This window comes from Clarias gariepinus, chromosome 14, assembly GCF_024256425.1.
Source record: "Clarias gariepinus isolate MV-2021 ecotype Netherlands chromosome 14, CGAR_prim_01v2, whole genome shotgun sequence".
NCBI classification, from domain to species: Eukaryota; Metazoa; Chordata; class Actinopteri; order Siluriformes; family Clariidae; genus Clarias; species Clarias gariepinus.
Genome location: NC_071113.1, coordinates 31,842,823 through 31,865,467, shown reverse-complemented (window position 1 = coordinate 31,865,467; position 22,645 = coordinate 31,842,823). Strand labels below are relative to the sequence as shown.

The window sequence follows — 22,645 nt, the reverse complement described above, 5'->3', positions numbered from 1 at the left end:
ATACCAATATATATATTTTTATTAAACACTTGGATTAATCATTCATTCTGACAGCACAATGTTTATTGTAGACAACCATACACGGGTAATTGTTACGAAGCCTGCCCTGGGTACACTTACAGTACAGTGGTGTGAAAAACTATTGGCCCCCTTCCTGATTTCTTATTTTTTTGCATGTTTGTCACACAAAAAAATGTTTCTGATCATCAAACACATTTAACTATTAGTCAAAGATAACACAAGTAAACACAAAATGCAGTTTTTAAATGATGGTTTTTATTATTTAGGGAAAAAAAAAAATCCAAACCTACATGGCCCTGTGTGAAAAAGTAATTGCCCCCTGAACCTAATAACTGGTTGGGCCACCCTTAGCAGCAATAACTGCAATCAAGTGTTTGCGATAACTTGCAACGAGTCTTTTACATCGCTGAGTTTTGGCCCACTCATCTTTGCAGAATTGTTGTAATTCAGCTTTATTTGAGGGTTTCTAGCATGAACCGCCTTTTTAAGGTCATGCCACAACATCTCAATAGGATTCAGGTCAGGACTTTGACTAGGCCACTCCAAAGTCTTTATTTTATTTTTCTTCAGCCATTCAGAGGTGGATTTGCTGGTGTGTTTTGGGTCATTGTCCTGCTGCAGCACCCAAGATCGCTTCAGCTTGAGTTGACGAACAGATGGCCGGACATTCTCCTTCAGGATTTTTTTGGTAGACAGTAGAATTCATGGTTCCTTCTATCACAGCAAGCCTTTCAAGTCCTAAAGCAGCAAAACCCCAGACCATCACACTACCACCACCATATTTTACTGTTGGTATGATGTTCTTTTTCTGAAATGCTGTGTTACTTTTACACCAGATGTAACGGGACACGCACCTTCCAAAAAGTTCAACTTTTGTCTCGTCGGTCTACAAGGTATTTTCCCAAAAGTCTTGGCAATCATTGAGATGTTTTTTAGCAAAATTGAGACGAGCCTTAATGTTCTTTTTGCTTAAAGTGGTTTTTGCCTTGGAAATCTGCCATGCAGGCCGTTTTTGCCCAGTCTCTTTCTTATGGTGGAGTCGTGAACACTGACCTTAATTGAGGCAAGTGAGGCCTGCAGTTCTTTAGATGTTGTCCTGGGGTCTTTTGTGGCCTCTCGGATGAGTTGTCTCTGAGCTCTTGGGGTAATTTTGGTCGTCCGGCCACTCCTGGGAAGGTTCACCACTGTTCCATGTTTTTGCCATTTGTGGATAATGGCTCTCACTGTGGTTCGCTGGAGTCCCAAAGCTTTAGAAATGGCTTTATAACCTTTACCAGACTGATAGATCTCAATTACTTTTGTTCTTATTTGTTCCTGAATTTCTTTGGATCTTGGCATGATGTCTAGCTTTTGAGGTGCTTTTGGTCTACTTCTCTGTGTCAGGTAGCTCCTATTTAAGTGATTTCTTGATTGAAACAGGTGTGGCAGTAATCAGGCCTGGGGGTGACTACAGAAATTGAACTCAGCTGTGATAAACCACAGTTAAGTTATTTTTGAACAAGGGGGGCAATCACTTTTTCACACAGGGCCATGTAGATTTGGATTTTTTTTTCTCCCTTAATAACGTAAACTTTAATTTAAAAACTGCATTTTGTGTTTACTTGTGTTATCTTTGACTAATAGTTAAATGTGTTTGATGAGCAGAAACATTTTGTGTGACAAACATGCAAAAGAATAAGAAATCAGGAAGGGGGCAAATAGTTTTTCACACCACTGTATAATACTTATAGGTAACTAGTTATCATATCTTCTTTCCATGAAACATGTTAATTCTCAGTAGTACACATATACGGTTCTTTAATGTATTTGCATTGTACTAAAATGCTTTCTTTTTTAATTGCCATATACAGAATCCCAAATCACTATGGCATTAAAAAATACAACAAAAAAACAACACATTTTTCTTTTTGTTTATGAGGTGTTAGTGCAGTATATAGACCCGTGGCACAGCCTAAGCTTTTATCCTTAATGCTTTTCCCCCTCACGTTACTTTTACTTTTATACTTTAAGTAGTTTTGAAACCAGTACTTTTACACTTTTACTGGAGTAAAAAGCTTGAGGTGATATTTCAACTTCTAAAGAAGTCTTTTTAAACCCTAGTATCTATACTTCTACTCAGGCAATGGGTGTGAATACTTTTGACACCACTGACACACACACACATCAGACCAGGTGTTATTATATGTCACACACACCCACACACACACACACACACACACACATCAGACCAGGTGTTATATGTTAGAATAGCCTCAGCGCACTGAGCGCCGATTGTCACGTTGTTTGTGACGTCATAATGGTGACGTCACGACGAGGGACGGGCCTGGGAGTGAGACTGGATCTGGAACCGCCCCCTTCTGCTCCGCACAGCTCGCGCATGCGACCCGGTCGCCGTGTTTTTCCTCCGTGTTTCCGAGTCCGGATTATTTTATTCTCAGAACTCACCGAGTCCGGATTTACAGGCGCGCGTGCACGCGAGGATTTCACAGCGCGGGAGTAACGGGTGTGTTTAACGCGCGCGCGGAGAGAGCGTGCTGAGAGCTTTTGTTCGCCGGTGAAGCTTTTACACACACACACACACACACACACAGAGAGAGGGGGAGGACACGCATCATGTCTTCCTCTGAGCTGGACTACATCCCTCCGTGGTGGATCTATTGGCTTCACCAGTTTCCTCACATCAACCTGAGACTCCAGCCAGTCAACAACACCCTCAACCCTCAGGATGAAAACTACCAGCAGGTCAGTGTCTCGCATCCCAAACTACCAGCAGGTCAGTGTCTCACATCCCAAACTACCAGCAGGTCAGTGTCTCACATCCCAAACTACCAGCGGGTCAGTGTCTCGCATCCCAAACTACCAGCGGGTCAGTGTCTCGCATCCCAAACTACCAGCGGGTCAGTGTCTCGCATCCCAAACTACCAGCGGGTCAGTGTCTCGCATCCCAAACCATCAGCGGGTCAGTGTCTCGCATCCCAAACCATCAGCGGGTCAGTGTCTCGCATCCCAAACCACCAGCGGGTCAATGTCTCGCATCCCAAACTACCAGCGGGTCAGTGTCTCGCATCCCAAACTCCCAGCGGGTCAGTGTCTCGCATCCCAAACCACCAGCGGGTCAGTGTCTCGCATCCCAAACCACCAGCGGGTCAGTGTCCCGCACCCAAACCACCAGCGGGTCAGTGTCTCGCATCCCAAACCACCAGCGGGTCAGTGTCTCGCATCCCAAACCACCAGCGGGTCAGTGTCTCGCATCCCAAACCACCAGCGGGTCAGTGTCTCGCATCCCAAACTACCAGCGGGTCAGTGTCTCGCATCCCAAACTACCAGCGGGTCAGTGTCTCGCATCCCAAACTACCAGCGGGTCAGTGTCTCGCATCCCAAACTACCAGCGGGTCAGTGTCTCGCATCCCAAACCATCAGCGGGTCAGTGTCTCGCATCCCAAACCATCAGCGGGTCAGTGTCTCGCATCCCAAACTACCAGCAGGTCAGTGTCTACCAGCGGGTCAGTGTCTCGCATCCCAAACCACCAGCGGGTCAGTGTCTCGCATCCCAAACTCCCAGCGGGTCAGTGTCTCGCATCCCAAACTCCCAGCGGGTCAGTGTCTCGCATCCCAAACTCCCAGCGGGTCAGTGTCTCGCATCCCGAAACTACCAGCGAGTCAGTGTCTCGCATCCCAAACTACCAGCGGGTTAATTCAATTTTCAATTCAATTTTATTTGTATAGCGCTTTTAGCAATTTTCATTGCCGCAAAGCAGCTTTACACAGTCAAAAGAATTATTTAAGTTTGTATGAAATGTGAATTTGTATGAATCAAAATGGTCAGTTTGTCCCTGGTGAGCAAGCCGAGGGCGACAGTGGCAAGGAAAAACTCCCTGAGATGGTAATAGTAAGAAACCTTGAGAGGAACCAGACTCAACAGGGAACCCATCCTCATCTGGGTGAAACAGAAAGCAGTAAATGATCTGCATTTATACAGTGTGTAGGGTGGGAGGCAGTTCAGCTATAATAGCTGATGTTAATTGATGTTAATATGGAGTCCAGGTAGTTATTGAAGACCCAGGTAGACTTGTAAGAAGTTCCAGTCATGAACTATCGAACTATCGGGTCAGTGTCTCGCATCCCAAACTACCAGCTCAGCGTTTCACACATTTATTGTGTAATGTACATTTAATGTACACAAACTCCCAGCTGGTCAGCGTTTTAACATCCATAAACTACGGCTGTGGCTATTTTTTTATGAATGTAAACTACCATTGGAGCCGATGGTTCACGTTTGTAAATTACCATCAGGTCGGTGATTCACGTCTGTTTTGTGTAGTTGATCATGCTGTGATTCGCACACACACATTTATTACATTTTTGTGTATGAGCTCTCCTCTCCGCGGGGTCTCAGGGGTCAGACGGAGGTCGTCTGTGTTTCATTTTCTTTATTAGGAGGAACAGCTGTTTCCGCTGGAGGACAGGAAGAGGATCTGACCCTGGGATTCACCCCACTGGGGTTCAGGGGCAGTTTAGACTGGAATGTGTGTGTTAGTGTGGACTGTAATGTGTGTGTTAGTGTGAACTGTAATGTGTGTGTGTGTGTGTGTGGACTGGAGTGTGTGTGTGTGTGTGTGTGTGGACTGGAGAGTGTGTGTGTGTGTGTGTGTGTGTGTGTGTGTGTGTGTGTGTGTGTGGTCTGGAGTGTGTGTGTGTGTGTGTGTGTGTGTGTGTGTGTGTGGACTGGAGTGTGTGTGTGTGTGTGTGTGTGTGTGTGTGGACTGGAGTGTGTGTGTGTGTGTGTGTGTGTGTGTGTGTGTGTGTGTGTGTGTGTGGACTGGAGTGTGTGTGTGTGTGTGTGTGTGTGTGTGGACTGCAGTGTGTATTCGCCTGCCTGAATGTTTGCCTTTTTTAAATAAATCTCTATTGTCTAATACTCAGATATTCAAAAAGTTATTTTTAAGTATCTTTATTTCATCACTACGGATCTCTCAGTTGTTTCAGGAGTTCAGTATTCTCAGTCATATTCCTGGACACACACACACACACACACACACACACACACTTTCTCTCTCTCTCTCTCTCTCTCTGTACTAAACCCTCTTCTCAATCGTCCCAGGACAATAACAAGGGGGACCAGAAACCTGGAGGTTGCCATAGTAATTGTGTGTGTGTGTGTGTGTGGGGGGTGTGTGTGTGTGTGTGTGTGTGTGTGTGTGTGTGGGGTGTGCATGTGTGTGAACGCTTCCTTTGTCTTGTGCCTCAACAAAAGCATTGAACCCTCCTCTCCATGCCAACCATTCCTCTCCTCTCTCTCACACACACACACACACACATTCTTGTAATTATTACATTCGGGGGACAGTAGTCCCACCCATGTATTGTGGGGACACCACTTTCCCGAGGTCCTAAAGAGGTGAAAAAAATCAGGCAGATATAATTTAAGTCCGGGAACACAAATATCACCTCAAATTTTTAATTTGAATCACAAAGTTTCTGTGCTTGGTTTTTTAACACCTTATAGGAACATGACGAGAACTTGTCACTTATGGGGACCTAATTTGCATACACAGAAATTTAACCGGTATTTATGTTGTTGTGGGGACATCACTGAAGTAGCCTCATTTGCATACACACAATTAACGGGTATTTATATTGTTGTGGGGACATCACTGAAGTAGCCTCATTTGCATACACACAATTAACAGGTATTTATATTGTTGTGGGGACATCACTGAAGTAGCCTCATTTGCATACACACAATTAACAGGTATTTATATTGTTGTGGGGACATCACTGAAGTAGCCTCATTTGCATACACACAATTAACTGGTATTTATGTTGTAGTGGGGACGTCACTAAAGTAGCCGCATCAGTACTTAGTCATGATAAGTCTGGGACTTATGTCAGTTAGATACAAAAACAGTGTTTATTTAACATTATGACAAGTTTAGTCACATATATTGAGCTGTAATTACTGTAAAATTAACAAAGTATTTGCCCAACAAATAAGTGCAACACTACCACAGTCTTTATCATCCACGACTGAACCTTGACTGTGAGAAATATTTTGCTCTTAAACACAATTAACATAACTAAATGTATACTGTATGACAACAATGTTGAGCATTCTGAACACTGAGCATAAAATAAAAACATCTATAAGCCTGACTAGCTTTCATTATTTTAAATTATAAAGTATAAGTAGTATGTAAACATATCACACCTTAAATATTACAAGAAAATAAATGATTATAGATTCTGGCTTTTTACCGAGTATACCGCCCTTCCCTTCCTAAAAGAGCACAGGCCCATTCTGCTCTCTGGGAGCTTTTGGACAGAGGCGGCTTCATGTAAACACCGAGATTCGATTTTGCGATCTCCCAAAATATTTTTTTTTTAAGGCTACAAACTGAAAATTAGATATGCTCTAGATATGCTCTATAACAATGACTTAGTGAACATTTTCTTTGTAAACATATACTGAAAGTTTAGTGAACCCTGCTGTTTCTGTCAATATTCTTATTATTCATTCTTTCTTGTTAATCTCTCTTTTATAGGCCACAATCCGGTTATAAACATAAAATTTTACACTCTGCCAGTCTCTTTCTTTAAGAGCTAATGGCTCTGATCTAATGCAGTTTTCACAGGCCAACTTCCCTGGTACGAGGCATGAAGTGATGAATGTCATCATATGTTTCTCCACTGCATGGATCTCATTTACTTGCCAAGCCTTCTTCTTTTTTGCAACAGATGTTTTACCTAAATGTACAAAAACACATTAGTTTAATTTAACAAACTGTAAATGTTCAAGACATATACAGAGTTCAATAACATGATGATAACATAAAGAGCCATTTATTTGCAGTAGATACGTAACAGAAAACGGTTATATATATATATATATATATATATATATATATATATATAAAATGCAACCACGGGGGGGGGGGGGGGGGGGGGGGGGCGCAATCCAGTGTCTTCTTGTGCCAGTCCCAAGTCTGGATAAATGCAGAGGGTTGTGTCAGGAAGGGCATCCGACGTAAAACATTTGCCAAATCAATAATGCGAATCAAGAATATAATTCCCATACCGGATCGGTCGTGGCCCGGGTTAACAACGACCGCCACTGGTGCTGTTGACTTACAGGGTGCTGGTGGAAATTGGGCTACTGTTGGTCGAAGAAGGAGAGGAGGAAGGCGTGTTCGAAAACAGAGAGAGAATAGGAAAGGCAAGAGGTTAGGAGTGATAGTAGGGACTTTAAATGTTGGGACCATGACAGGGAAGGGAAGAGAGTTAGTTGATATGATGCAAAGAAGAAAGGTGGATGTACTGTGTGTCCAGGAGACCAGGTGGAAAGGTAGCAAGGCTAGAAGCTTAGGATCAGGGTTCAAATTGTTTTACCATGGTGTGGATAGGAAAAGAAATGGAGTAGGAGTTATCCTAAAAGAGGAGTTTGTAAGGAATGTTCTAGAGGTGAAGAGAGTATCAGATAGGGTGATGAGTCTGAAGCTGGATGAAGGGATAGTGTTCAGTGTTGTTAGTGGTTATGCCCCACAGGTAGGATGTGAGTTAAAAGAGAAGGAGAAATTCTGGAGTGAGTTAGATGAAGTGATGCAGAGCATCCCCAGAGGTGAAAGAGTGGTGATTGGTGCAGACTTAAATGGACATGTTGGGGAAGGAAACAGAGGTGATGAAAATGTGGTGGGCAGGTTTGGTCTTCAGGACAGGAATGTAGAAAGGCAGATGGTGGTGGACTTTGCAAAGAGGATGGAAATGGCAGTAGTAAATACTTTCTTCCAGAAGAGGCAGGAACATAGGGTGACATATAAGAGTGGAGGCAGAAGCACTCAGGTCGACTACATCTTGTGTCGACGTTGTAACCTGAAAGAGATCAGTGACTGCAAAGTGTTGGTAGGGGAGAGTGTAGCCAGACAACACAGAATGGTCGTGTGTAAAATAACCCTGGTGGCGAGGAAGGCGAAGAGGACAAAGGCAGAGCAGAGGACAAAGTGGTGGAAGCTGAGAAAGGAAGAATGTTGTGAAGTCTTTAGGGAGGAGTTGAGACAGGCTATGGGTGGTCAGGAGGTGCTTTCAGTTGACTGGACAACTACAGCCAATGTGATCAGGGAGACAGGTAGGAGGGTACTTGGTGTATCATCAGGTAAGGGGAAAGTGGACAAGGAGACTTGGTGGTGGAATGAGGAAGTCCAGGAGTGTATACAGGGAAAGAGGCTAGCTAAGAAGAAGTGGGACACTGAGAGGACTGAAGAGAGTAGACAGGAGTACAGGGAGATGCAGAGTAAGGTGAAGGTAGAAGTGGCAAAGGCCAAACAAAGAGCATATGAGGACTTGTATGCTAGGCTAGACAGTAAGGAGGGAGAGGTGGATCTGTACAGGTTGGCAAGGCAGAGAGATAGAGATGGGAAGGATGTGCAGCAGGTTAGAGTGATTAAGGATAGAGATGGAAATGTACTGACAGACGCCAGGAGGGTGATGGGAAGATGGAAGGAGTACTTTAAGGAGTTGATGAATGAGGAAAACGAAAGAGAACAAAGAGTAGAAGAGGTGACTGTTGTGGAACAGGAAGTAGCAAATATTGGTAGAAGTGAGGTGAGAAGGGCGTTGAAGAGGATGAAGAGTGGAAAGGCTGTTGGTCCTGATGACATACCTGTGGAGGTATGGAAGTGCTTAGGAGAGGTGGCAGTAGAGTTTTTGACAAGTTTGTTTAACAAGATCTTAGAGAGTGAGAGGATTCCAGAGGAATGGAGGAGAAGTGTATTGGTGCCAATTTTTAAGAACAAGGGGGATGTGCAAAGCTGTGGCAATTATAGAGGTATAAAGCTAATGAGCCAGACAATGAAGCTGTGGGAAAGAGTAGTGGAAGCTAGGTTAAGGGCAGAGGTAAGCATTTGTGAGCAGCAATATGGTTTTATGCCTAGAAAGAGTACATTAGATGCAGTATTTGCTTTGAGGATGCTGACGGAGAAGTACAGAGAAGGTAACAGGGAGTTGCATTGTGTCTTTTTAGATTTAGAGAAAGCGTATGACAGGGTGCCAAGGGAGGAGCTGTGGTATTGTATGAGGAAGTCTGGAGTGGCAGAGAAGTATGTTAGAGTGGTGCAGGACATGTATGAGAGCTGTAAGACAGTGGTAAGATGTGCTGTAGGTGTGACAGAAGAGTTCAAGGTGGAGGTGGGTCTGCATCAAGGATCGGCTCTAAGCCCCTTTTTGTTTGCTCTGGTGATGGACAGGATGACAGATGAGGTAAGACAGGAGTCCCCATGGACTATGATGTTTGCAGATGACATTGTGCTCTGTAGCGAGAGCAGGGAACAGGTGGAGGAAAATTTGGAGAGGTGGAGGTATGCTCTGGAAAGCAGAGGAATGAAGGTTAGCCGCAGCAAGACGGAATACATGTGTGTAAATGAGAGGGACCCAGGAGGATCAGTGAGGCTACAGGGAACAGAGGTAAAGAAGGTGCAGGATTTTAAGTACTTAGGGTCAACGGTCCAGAGCAACGGAGAGTGTGGAAAGGAGGTGAAGAGGCGGGTACAGGCATGTTGGAATGGGTGGAGAAAAGTGTCAGGTGTGTTGTGCGATAAAAGAGTATCAGCGAGAATGAAAGGAAAGGTGTACAGGACAGTGGTGAGACCAGCGATGCTCTACGGCTTAGAGACAGTGGCGCTGAAGAAAAGACAGGAGGCAGAGTTGGAGGTAGCAGAGCTGAAGATGTTGAGGTTCTCTTTGGGAGTGACAAGGATGGATAGGATCAAGAATGAGTTCATCAGAGGGACAACCCACGTTAGATGTTTTGGAGATAAAGTCAGAGAGGCCAGATTGAGGTGGTTTGGACATGTTCAGAGAAGAGATTGTGAATATATCGGTAGAAGGATGCTGAGGTTGGAACTGCCAGGCAGGAGGTCTAGAGGAAGACCAAAGAGGAGATTTATGGATGCAGTGAGAGAGGACATGAAGTTAGTTGGTGTGAGAGAAGAGGATGCAGAGGATAGGGTTAGATGGAGGCAAATGATTCGCTGTGGCGACCCCTGAAAGGGAACAGCCGAAAGACAAAGAAGATATATATATATATATATATATATATATACATATATATGTATATATTCATACAGTACAGGCCAAAAGTTTGGACACACCTTCTCATTCAAGGTGTTTTCTTTATTTTCATGACAACTTACATTGGTATATTCTCTCTGAAGGCATCAAAACTATGAATGAATACATGTGAAGTGAACAAAAAAAAAGGTGAAATAACTGAAAACATATTTTATATTCTAGTTTCTTTAAAATAGCCACCCTTTTGGCCTGTACTGTGTATATATTACGGTTTTCTGTTACATCTCTACTGCAAATAAATGGCTCTTATTAGATTTATTGAACTCTGTATATGGGATTATATATATATATATATATATATATATATATATATATATGATTCTGGTTTAATATGCAAATACTAATATGGTTTAATATGCAAATACTATGTTTAACTACATCTAAAAAATCCGGTTTCTTTCACAGTCCAAAGACCTGTAGATATAGTGAACTGCCTACTCTGAATTGGCCATAGGTGTGAATTTGAGTGGTTGTTTGTTTGTAATAGGCCTGTGATAGACCTGTGATAGAATGGTGACCTGGTCTTGGTGTACCCTGCCTGCACCAGAATGGATGGATTGGTGAATATTTACAATGCCTATAAAAACTATTCACCCCCTTAGATTTTTCACCCTTTTATTGCTTTTTAGAAGTTAAATCATGGTCAATACAATTAGGCTTTTTGACAACAATTTGCAAGTCTAAAAGGCAAAATAATATCAATTTATTAAAAATATATAGTATGAAATAAGCGTTTGCATAAATATTCACCCCCTTTTAAGTGACTGACGTAATTCAACAGAGGTCCAGCTACTTAATTCCAGCATTGTCACAATTTGTGAAATGGAGATCACTTGAGTACACCTGATGTGATTGTAGTATAAAAACACGTGTCTGGTTCGTCTGTGATATAATTGCAAGACAAAAGAACACTTCAACCAACTCAGAGAAAAAATAATTGAGAAGTATAAGTCATAAGCATGAGACTGCCACAAAAAGATTTCTAACTCAGTTCAGTTAAAACCATCATTAAGAAAGGAGTATAGCACTTGTATAAACCTGCCTAGAGCTGGCCAAAAATCTCTTTTCACTTTGATATTTAAGACTTTTCTTTTTTGCAAATTGTTGTCAAAAAGCCAAATTGTATTGACCATGATTTCATTTCTAAAGGCAATAAAAGGGTGAATATTTTTATAGGCATTGTAGCTAAGCAAATTTATTAATATAGTATGATCACCTTTAGCAGAAGACCTTTCAAGAGAATGCTTCATATTCACTGTGGTCACAACTTCAGTGTCTAATGGTGGTGCACACACATTTGCCTGTGTATCTGCAGACAAAATTAAGCCATAACTGTCATTTTTACTTGTTACAATTTTTTTTCTCCAACATTTTATGTGTAATAACATTATGCTTATTATCAATTTGGAAAAAAATTATACCTTCGTGTTCTTCACAGTTTTCACCCTCCTCGCTCATCACTTCATTATTTAACTCCATCTCCTCTGCAATAAAGAAATATGATAAATATGCATAATGTCAGTTCTTACACCATAGGCTATTTATGCTTAGTGTGGTTTATATTAAAGAAATATCCAAATGTACACCAAGACCAGTAGCTGAGATAATTAACAATAATAAAATAAATGAAATGTAGTTTATATACCATTTGGGTCAATAGTGATCTCATCCAAATTCTTGCCCTTAAATTGGCCAACTCTTCCTTGTTCTAGAGCCATAAGGACTTTGCTGACTTTTGCAAGCTGTAAAGTCTTTTCAGGAAGGCGATAGTATTCCCGATGAATTCGAATATCGTGTCCGAGAAAGTTTGCTAATTGATCCAAGTCTGTGTCTCTCAAGTTTAGAACTGTCGAAAGTGTCGCTGCTTGCTTCCGTAATTTTGTGGATGTAAGTGCACTTGGAAAATCCGCACCGCAATGCTTGGCAAAGTAGCGGATACAGTCCGAGCCTCTGTAATGGGACACTGCAGTTGGCCGGGCAAAAAGATAAACATTTTCTTTTAACACTCCACAAGCCTCCCTACTCTTTACAACCAACTCCAAAGCAGCCATCATTTTGGGTGTCAACAGAATGGGAACTGGACGTCCCCTTTTTCCTCTGATAACAATTCTTGAGAAGTGCCGGCATAGTTTTTTCTCAACCTCAGACAGTGCCCAATCTATATCAGCATGTGGTTTAGTGGTGTCCCTGGTCAAAAATGCAGATAAAGGCATGTTAGATACCTCACCCTCTCTGCGACGGTTGAACAGGATGATTTGAGTCAGAATGGTCTTGGCAAGTTCAGACCAGCATTTTGTTGAAGGCTCTAAAGATAACTGTTGAAAGTATTCATCTTGTGTTTTGTTGAGAAAGGCATGAAGCTTCTGTACATCTTTTGTAAAAGGCAACAGTGCAGGTGCATTCCACTTCTTTTCTTCCAAATTTCGTGCAGCTGTTGCAGAGATCAAATCACACCATCTTTCTTTATGCACGTCTTGAAAGTCAGTGACTTTCTGTGCCAAGTCAAGATCTTTGTTCATCAAAGCTTTTGCCTTTGTAAGCTTACTAATCTTCATTAGACTTATTCCAAGTTTTTTTGCAAGAGAAGGTGTTCTGTACATATTGGTTTTTTCATCATATCCACATACATGTCTGACAGCTTGAACCGTCTTCATATAGTTGTGTGGATCTATGAAATCTTCCATCTTTTTCAAAGATGCAACTTTGCTGCCACTGATCAGTAACTTTCCTAGTTCTCGCAACTTCTGTCGGACATATGCCTCATTCTTAGCAGATGATCCACCTTTGTTAAGCAAGTGTTCGCCCAACTGAATAATGCAGATGTCTTTTTTTACAGCGGCTGTTATTTCATCTGGATTCATATGGCTTATTGTCTTCCATAGTGATTTGCTTATGTCCGAAGGTACAGGTTGCATATATGTACAGAGGGCTTGGACATGGTTTTTTCCAGGCTTTGGAATGAAATGTGTAGGGCCTAATTTACAGCTTTTCATATGCCTCCAGAGAGCTCTCCGGTCAAACAGCCCTTGGCAATATGCACAATGCATAAAGTCACTGCCTTTTGTTTTTTTGGAGGGTTGTCTGATTGGAACTAGCTCCCCTTTGCCTGACTTTATCACAGCTGCATTATGTACAAAGTTGCCTCTGTGGCGCAAATCATCCAAAAGCATTTTTCTTTGTTTAGAACCCTTTGGAAAATTGCATGCACTAGCTACTGGTTTTTCAGCTGAATGCACATATTCCAAATGTCTTGCCATTTTGCAGAAAGATTTGAGACAAAATAGGCAGTAGTGCTTCTTGTTATATAATCTAGCACCATCACTTTTTTTTTTAACAGAGCTGACTATTACTTGTGCTGATTTCTGACAACTGCTGCTTGGTGCATCACTGTCTGAACTGTCTTCAGAATTTTCACTTAGCTCCATGGTCTCCTGACTGTTCTTTTCTATAATACTTTCTCCATGGGTGGTGCTATCGGGGACAGAACTGGTGGCTTGTACAGAAGCTGGGTCTGACTGATGCACTGGATATGGTATAATGGATGAACTACTCCCTGAACTACTCTCTTCATTTTCATCTTTGGAGTCTGGGACATATTCCTCTCCACTGTCTGAAGTACTATCAAAGAGCTCGTCTGAAGCCTCAGGAATTGAATCTTTCATCTAAAAATCAATAACAGTTTAATTAATTGTAAAATACTTTCAATACATGTTCCACTAAGGACTAACAATCTCAAAAATACTTTTTAAATGACCCTGCATAGTGCTGTACTGACAATCTCTGTGCCACTATTAATTTCTCTATACACCATATAGACAAAAGTATCGGGACACTTGACCATTACACCAGCAGCAACTTTAATGACATTGAATTCAAATCCATAAACCTTAATATGGAGTTGACCCCACTTTGCAGCTATAACAGCTTTCATTTGTCTTGGAGGGCTTTCCACAGGATGCTGGAGCGTTTCTGTCAGAATTTGTGCCCGTTCATTCTGTAAAACATTTATGAGGTCAGGCTCTGACGTTGGACGAAAGGGGCTGGCTCACAATCTCTGTTCCAGTCTATCTCAAAGGTGTTGGATGATATGCACACGGCTGCTGGTTTTCCGCCTCATGGCTGAGTTGCTGTTGACTCTAAACACTTCCATTTGCCAAAACCAGTACTTACAGTTGACCGTGGAATATCCAGCAGGGATGAAATGAAAGGTGGTACCCTATCACAGGACCATGCTTGAAGTCATGAAGTTTGAGACCCATTCTGTTTTACAAATGTGTATAAATGAAGATGACTGCATGGCTAGGTAACTAAATTTATACACCTGTGGCAATGGGTCTAACTGAAACACCTACACTTAAAAGGTGTATCCCAATACTTTTGTCTCAATACAATTGTATTTACAATTTGTTAGCAGGTAAAACATGTTTTAGAATTTAAAATGTCTTAGATTTATAATGTTCTGATATGCTGTGGAAACTTATAAAACAAGCCGTAGGAACATTCTATAGGTAATATAAATGTTAACCATAAAAAACTTACAATGATACTTTTGGTCCTCCGTAACCTTGGTATGCGCATATCTTGTTCAGAGTCTTCTGATAAAGACTGCTGAAACAAATGATCACAGAAAGCACACAATACTAAGAAAAGAGATACATTCAGTAATGCTGTAACACTACACCCACACAAAAAATACAATTTACTGTGTTACAATGTTGTATAAATTGTAATAACAAACACAGTTAAACTAAAATACATTTCTTTAAACAGACACTGAAATATAGATTAGAATTTTAGTGTGCATATTGCAAAACCTTGGAACAAATGAGATTTAGTTAGGCACACCCACAAAGTTTTGTATTTAACATTTAGTTATAGCAACAAGTTATATAACTTACAGTTAGTGCTCTATGATGTGCTCATCAGGTGGTAAAGTAGATAAAGTGAAGACAGTGCTCTAATATACAGTGCTACTGGGATTGAAGAGGTTTACCTGCTCAGTTACAGATAATTCCATGGCAGTGTTTTCATCTCGCCCAGTTGCAGACTGCAAAGCATGCTGCTGCTTCTCATGCACATTGTGCTCAGTAGTGTCCTTCATAACCTGCATTTTTTTGGGACATGCAAAAAAAAATTAATCCAATCTAAAAAGCAGACTAAGCAAACAGAAAATAAAAACTGCAGTTAATTGCAACAAAAATATGTTACTTCACTATAGGAATGAAGTGCATGATTGCACGGTTAGATACAGCAAATTCTAGAAGGTTATAAAGTAAATATGATGTGCTCAATAACACAAAGTTTTGTATTTAACATTTAGTTATAGCAACAAAAAAATTAGCTTAAACACATCTCAATAAATACAGACCTTCTGGGGACCTTTAACACAGATTAGGTTTAGGCGAATTGTGGGGACACTGTTCTAAATTAAAATCTCTCTCACACACATACATGACTAAAACCTACTTTGTGGGGACTCCGTATAGAAACTCTTAAACAAGATGATATTATAAAAAAGGCAGAGTTCTGACACTTCAAATATCACTAATGTAATGTCTGTCTACTCTATGTTCACTGTCATGCACACTGGAGATGTATATAACTTACAGTTAGTGCTCTATGATGTGCTCATCAGGTGGTAAAGTAGATAAAGTAAAGACAGTGCTCTAATATACAGTGCTACTGGGATTGAAGAGGTTTACCTGCTCAGTTACAGATGAATCCATGGCAGTGTTTTCATCAAGCCCTGTTGCAGACTGCAAAGCATGCTGCTGCTTCTCATGCACATTGTGCTCAGTAGTGTCCTTCATAACCTGCATTTTTTTGGGACATGCAAAAAAAAAATTATCCAATCTAAAAAGCAGACTAAGCAAACAGAAAATAAAAACTGCAGTTAATTGCAACAAAAATATGTTACTTCACTGTAGGAATGAAGTGCATGATTGCAGGGTTAGATACAGCAAATTCTAGAAGGTTATGAAGTAAATATGATGTGCTCAATAACACAAAGTTTTGTACTTAACATTTAGTTATAGCAACAAAAAAAATTAGCTTAAACACATCTCAATAAATACATACCTTCTGGGGACCTTTAACACAGATTAGGTTTAGGCAAATTGTGGGGACACTGTTCTAAATAAAAATCTATGTTCACCTTTCACAAACTCTCTCTCACACACATACACGACTAAAACCTACTTTGTGGGGACTCCGTATAGAAACTCTTAAACAAGATGATATTATAAAAAAGGCAGAGTTCTGACACTTCAAATATCACTAATGTAATGTCTGTCTACTCTATGTTCACTGTCATGCACACTGGAGATGTATATAACTTACAGTTAGTGCTCTATGATGTGCTCATCAGGTGGTAAAGTAGATAAAGTAAAGACAGTGCTCTAATATACAGTGCTACTGGGATTGAAGAGGTTTACCTGCTCAGTTACAGATGAATCCATGGCAGTGTTTTCATCAAGCCCTGTTGCAGACTGCAAAGCATGCTGCTGCTTCTCATGCACATTGTGCTCAGTAGTGTCCTTCATAACCTGCATTTTTTTGGGACATGCAAAAAAAAAATTATCCAATCTAAAAAGCAGACTAAGCAAACAGAAAATAAAAACTGCAGTTAATTGCAACAAAAATATGTTACTTCACTGTAGGAATGAAGTGCATGATTGCAGGGTTAGATACAGCAAATTCTAGAAGGTTATGAAGTAAATATGATGTGCTCAATAACACAAAGTTTTGTACTTAACATTTAGTTATAGCAACAAAAAAAATTAGCTTAAACACATCTCAATAAATACATACCTTCTGGGGACCTTTAACACAGATTAGGTTTAGGCGAATTGTGGGGACACTGTTCTAAATAAAAATCTATGTTCACCTTTCACAAACTCTCTCTCACACACATACACGACTAAAACCTACTTTGTGGGGACTCCGTATAGAAACTCTTAAACAAGATGATATTATAAAAAAGGCAGAGTTCTGACACTTCAAATATCACTAATGTAATGTCTGTCTACTCTATGTTCACTGTCATGCACACTGGAGATGTATATAACTTACAGTTAGTGCTCTATGATGTGCTCATCAGGTGGTAAAGTAGATAAAGTAAAGACAGTGCTCTAATATACAGTGCTACTGGGATTGAAGAGGTTTACCTGCTCAGTTACAGATGAATCCATGGCAGTGTTTTCATCAAGCCCTGTTGTAGACTGCAAAGCATGCTGCTGCTTCTCATGCACATTGTGCTCAGTAGTGTCCTTCATAACCTGCATTTTTTTGGGACATGCAAAAAAAAATTATCCAATCTAAAAAGCAGACTAAGCAAACAGAAAATAAAAACTGCAGTTAATTGCAACAAAAATATGTTACTTCACTATAGGAATGAAGTGCATGATTGCAGGGTTAGATACAGCAAATTCTAGAAGGTTATGAAGTAAATATGATGTGCTCAATAACACAAAGTTTTGTATTTAACATTTAGTTATAGCAACAAAAAAATTAGCTTAAACACATCTCAATAAATACATACCTTCTGGGGACCTTTAACACAGATTAGGTTTAGGCGAATTGTGGGGACACTGTTCTAAATAAAAATCTATGTTCACCTTTCACAAACTCTCTCTCACACACATACACGACTAAAACCTACTTTGTGGGGACTCCGTATAGAAACTCTTAAACAAGATGATATTATAAAAAAGGCAGAGTTCTGACACTTCAAATATCACTAATGTACTGTCTATCTACTCTATGTTCACTGTCATGCACACTGGAGATGTATATAACTTACAGTTAGTGCTCTATGATGTGCTCATCAGGTGGTAAAGTAAAGTGCTCTAATGTATTTAACATTTATTTATAGCAGTAAAAAAGCTTAAACTCATCCCAGGAGTTACTATTACCTGCAATTTTTAGTACAATAAATGTATAAATGTTTTCTCAAAATTGTGTATAACTAAAATGAACTGCCTGATAAGTGACAATGTTCAGGAATTAAAATATTACTAAACATATTCATAAAGTCTTACATCTGTTAGCAGTTTAAATAACTAAATTGGACAATAAACAACAAAGCTGAACAGAGTCAGATACCTTGCATACCTTTGTACGCCAAGGCCAGTCTGTTCCTCCATAATCGTAAGTAATTTCATCTCCTTCTTTGATGTCTGTTACAGCAAACAGGCAAAGATGGGGTTTTCCATCCACTTCAATCTTCTTCATATTGCAATTTGGATGTTTGTCGTCATCATTAACCAGCCTACCAAAAGATCCATCTTCTTTTGCAGCATCAATGCTTAACACACACCGAAAAAAGGCAAAGCATGACAGAATATTCAGATCTAACTGTCAGGTGTAAATGTTTAACTGGACAGATGTAAAAGTAATATATAACTATAATTTATCATTTTAAAAGATTGTTAAAATTAACTTATGCTTTATTAGTGTTATGTAAGGTTTACTAGGGGTTTAAGGTTATTTTCAGAAATAAAACATACCATTCATTGAACAATTTACTAATAATATTTATAATTATATTTTAATCATTTAATTCTGTGTAATTTAGATGATGTGCAGATATGAAGTAAATAATCTTACCACCATGTTTTTCCTTTCCATTTAAAGTCAAACATAAACACAGCACATTTATCATGGTAGATTCTTCTTCTTCTTTGAGATTCATTGAAATCAATCATTTCTCCTCTGTACTCAGCCACAAAATCGCCTCTAGAAAATGATGCTAGTGCAAAGACACCACGGCCTGTCAAAAAAACAAAAGAATACATTGTATTAAACCAATTAGGCATTAAATTCAGTTTGGTGATGTAGAGAACAGACGTATATTTAAGCTGCCCCCGCACCTTTCATGTAATATTGTGCACAATTTACCAGTTTACCTCCTCTTGTTCGTACAAGCAAAGTTCTGAAACTAGTTTGGTCCTATCCTAACTAGTATAACATGTCGAGAAAGCTGCGGCAAGGGTAAGGGGTAGCCACTTCATCTCAACCAGCCTCGGGGACCGCAATGGTGGATGTTATGACTCATTTTGCGCAAGAGTTGCACAAACACAAAGAAAGTTTACTGGCAGAGCTGAGAGCTGCCTATACATACGAAGTTGGGTGTTCTCAGCTCCTTATTAGATTTGCACAGTCGGCAGACAACAACCATGGAGACCGAACTTGCCACCGAGAAGAAATAACCGAGCTGACTACGAGATTCCAGCAACTCGAGAAAACTAACAATGCGCTGCTATCAAAGTGGAAGACCTCGGAAATCGATCCAGGCGACAGGATCTAAGGATAGTGGGCTTACCTGATGGAGGCGAAGACAGTTCACCTTTGAAATATGTTTCCCAATTCCTCCAAGACATGGTCGAACCTTCCCTAGGCCGCTGGGAGCGCAATGGGTACCAGTGCCAAAGCCCAGTCGAGGAAAACCCCACAAGGCATTATCGTTAGATTCCACCACTAAGGAATGAGGAGTGGGTGCTTCGCTGGGGTAGGTCACCAAAAGGATGGCATAACTTTCGGTCGTGACCCTTTAATTCAAGGGCTAAGGGAACTGCCATACTGATATCTAAAAAGCTTCAGTTGTTCCAGAGAAACTAATCTCTTATGGTCAGCAGTGCTATATTGTTGTATCAGTTAAGCATTTTCACATACCAGTCATTGTGGCCTGTGTTTATGCCCCTAACATTAATAATGATAAGTTTATGTCTGTGCTTATACACCAACCAGGCATAACATTCTAACATTCTGAGCACTGAACATTTATTCCTCAAAGTTGATGTGTTAGAAGGAAGAAAAATGGGCAAGCGTAAGGATTTGAGCGAGTTTGACGAGGGCCAAATTGTATAGAGAAATTCTATACTAACTGGCAGCTCTTTCTTTCTTATATCAATGACTCGACGACTTAGGGCAGGATAAACCCACCCTCTGCTGACAATGTTTGTATTTCTGTTTATCGCTTTCTATCTTTTTTTCTAAACAGCCGCATGTAGCAATTTCATTTGGTATAACAAATACCATGCTCGTGCGGACTTTATTTGTGTATTTCATTTACTTTATTATTTATTTTACTTTCTTAATCTACTCACTTTTCTTATTTTTTTTTTCAAGACATAGACCATTTTGAGTAAGAGGGCTGGAGGGGGTTAGTCCCAATTTTGTTGAGTTTCACTTGTGTGTGTGTGTGTGTGTGTGTATATATATATATATATATATATGTTTATCACAATTATATGTTTATACAAATTAAATTGTAACTGTTGTTCTGTGAAACAAATAAAAAATAAAAAATATAATAATAATAATAATAATAATAATAATAATGCATTCTAAATCCACAATAGCATCATTCTAATACTCACTGCCCTCCAATCTGTGTTCAATAACAATTTCTATACAAAAATATGTCTGTGCAAGTCAAGAAAACTCTGGACAAATATAAAATTAGTCAGATTGTAATCCATCATAATGAACAGAAACTGATTGAGCTCACCTTTCTCTGGACTGATGTATTTCACATCAAGCTTTGATGTCTTATCACTCTTTGTAGTTGCATAATGCACAGCATCAGCACGGGGACTGATCCTTCGTGGCATTTTTAACTCTACAGAAAATGTAAACACAGTAAAGTTATATGATTTTTTGTGCCTAGTGATGTTCAGGTCTGAATATATAATATAAAATTTTAATTTATATTAATATGTCCTGCGTCTTGTATGTTTCCCTAATGCAAGTTAGTGCAATTTTAATCTGCAAAATTATTCTGCGCTGTCAAATGACTTGTGACTTTAGAAGAAAGTAAAATAATTGTACATTTTTCCATAACCTATCGGCCCAAAAGAGACCTAAACGAGCCTTAGGAATCCTCCTAATTGTGGCCTCGATTAAAAAAAAAAAAAAGTAAGAAAGAAATTAATAATTACCTTAATTATGACCTTAATAATTACCTGTCCACGATTTCAGAGGTTATAAAATACACCCGTCAGCCAACTGAATACCCTGACTTAGTTTTAATAACTTTTTGGACTTTCTAGTTTGCTAGACAGGTTGTCATATATATATACTGACTAGATGTCGCCTTGGGCCTCTAAGCATACGTCAACATCGCCGCCATCTTGGGTCGGGGATCTGAAGGAAGCGCCAAAGTTAACTGTGTAAGGTAGTGTTGTTTTGTTTGTTGTAGTGTTTGTTTTTGTGTTACATAACAAACATACATAACTGGGTCATTGTATTACAGGCTTGCTGATGTACAAAATAAACCAGTACAATTCAAATGTTTTAATTACCATGTATTTTTAAGTATGGATATCACACCATTGTAGTCATGTTGTGTGCAGTAGACTAGGCTAAGGTCAGTAACAATAGTTAATTTTAAGTTCACTGAAGTGGAAGAATAATAAACTTACACCTAGTTTTGAAGTAGATTAATATCAAAAGCTTCAATTTTCTCTAGACTCGATCATAAATACATGTCTGTAAGCTGGAACAAACCAAAAAACTAAAAGAAATCATTTGAGATTTGGACGATTTATGATGATTTAATTTCTGCCTAGATGCAGATGTTGGGTTCCCCATCCTAACATTCTCAGGTCTGTTGGTCAGGAAGTCCAGAATTGTTTTTTTCCCCCTTTGTTTAACTCATGCCTTTATTAATTTAAATTTTGCCTTTATTATTTATTTATCTATTTATATTTTATATTATTCATGTTTTTTTTTCATATCACTATCAGCATCCTTGTAATTGTTTTGTGCATTGTAGAACAAATTAGTTATGTAGGTGTGTCTAAGTATTGTATTGTATATGATATATCACATATTTATGATAGAACATAGATTAATTAATTATTTTACTTATATCAAATAAGTAAAATAATTAATTAATCTATGTCCCATCATAAATATATGTCTGACATTTATAATAAACCAAACGGCTTGAAAATCGGTTGAAAATTAACCAAATAAAGGTGATTCTAATGGTTGTTAGTTCTCTGCCAGTGTTAACTAACGCAGAGTGGACGCGGCTTCCCCCGACACAAGATGGCGGCCGCGATGACGCATCGTCCCTATTACAAGCAACGTCACAGGCTGGCATAGCAGCCGCGTTTACATTTCAGTTAGTTATAAAATCCCTAAAACACAAAAAAACTATTACAAGCGTAACATGTTGCCCATAGATATATATATAAAAAAAAACATACCTGTTGTGGTATTTAGGTGCATTTCCTCGTCTCAGCGCTCATTAGACCGATAGCCTTTGGCTTCCACCTTTTAGCAGGATAAGCAATGGAGATGGGTATTGTAGTTCTTTTTCTCTTCCTGTGTAGCGTGTACGGACCAATAGCGCAGTAAAAAAAACTACAATCTAGTATTCTCGGCCTCAGGCACTTCATTCACCGTTTTAAGATTTTTAAAAAGCATAACCACACTCCGCAAATTTATGGATTATTATTAAGTACATAAATTACATTAAAAATATAGGTTTTATTTT

General features: G+C 39.6%; 2 protein-coding genes across 2 annotated transcripts in view; one reads left to right on the top strand and one right to left on the bottom strand.

Annotated features, from left to right (window-relative positions):
* Positions 1–2,364: 2,364 nt before the first annotated feature.
* The window catches only part of LOC128541410 (protein tweety homolog 2-like), a 45,459-nt gene continuing 25,178 nt past the window's right edge, over positions 2,365–22,645 (top strand). Inside the window, exon 1 of the mRNA XM_053511816.1 lies at positions 2,365–2,763. Within this exon, the coding sequence (XP_053367791.1) occupies positions 2,635–2,763 (129 nt within the window). The 5' untranslated portion in view covers positions 2,365–2,634. The remainder of the gene's footprint in view (positions 2,764–22,645) is intronic.
* On the bottom strand, positions 5,366–22,536 carry LOC128541411 (uncharacterized). Its single transcript, XM_053511817.1, has 12 exons — positions 22,356–22,536; positions 20,651–20,761; positions 18,748–18,910; positions 18,253–18,445; positions 17,307–17,417; positions 16,575–16,685; positions 15,843–15,953; positions 15,134–15,244; positions 14,680–14,748; positions 11,562–11,624; positions 11,357–11,449; positions 5,366–6,765 (listed from the first exon to the last, which is right to left on the bottom strand). Exons 1-10 carry the CDS (start codon positions 22,375–22,377, stop codon positions 11,610–11,612), a joined length of 1,017 nt encoding a protein of 338 aa, XP_053367792.1. The 5' UTR covers positions 22,378–22,536; the 3' UTR covers positions 5,366–6,765; positions 11,357–11,449; positions 11,562–11,609.

Bases quoted from the DNA above. Each gene is read 5' to 3' on its own strand.
- LOC128541411 (XM_053511817.1), bottom strand. From the start codon at position 22,377: ATGCACCTAAATACCACAACAG. The intron at 18,446-18,747 runs GTAAGATTATTT...GTGTGTGTTAAG, and splicing joins TGGAAAGGAAAAACATGGTG to CATTGATGCTGCAAAAGAAG. The intron at 15,954-16,574 runs GTAAACCTCTTC...AAAAAAATGCAG, and splicing joins ATTCATCTGTAACTGAGCAG to GTTATGAAGGACACTACTGA.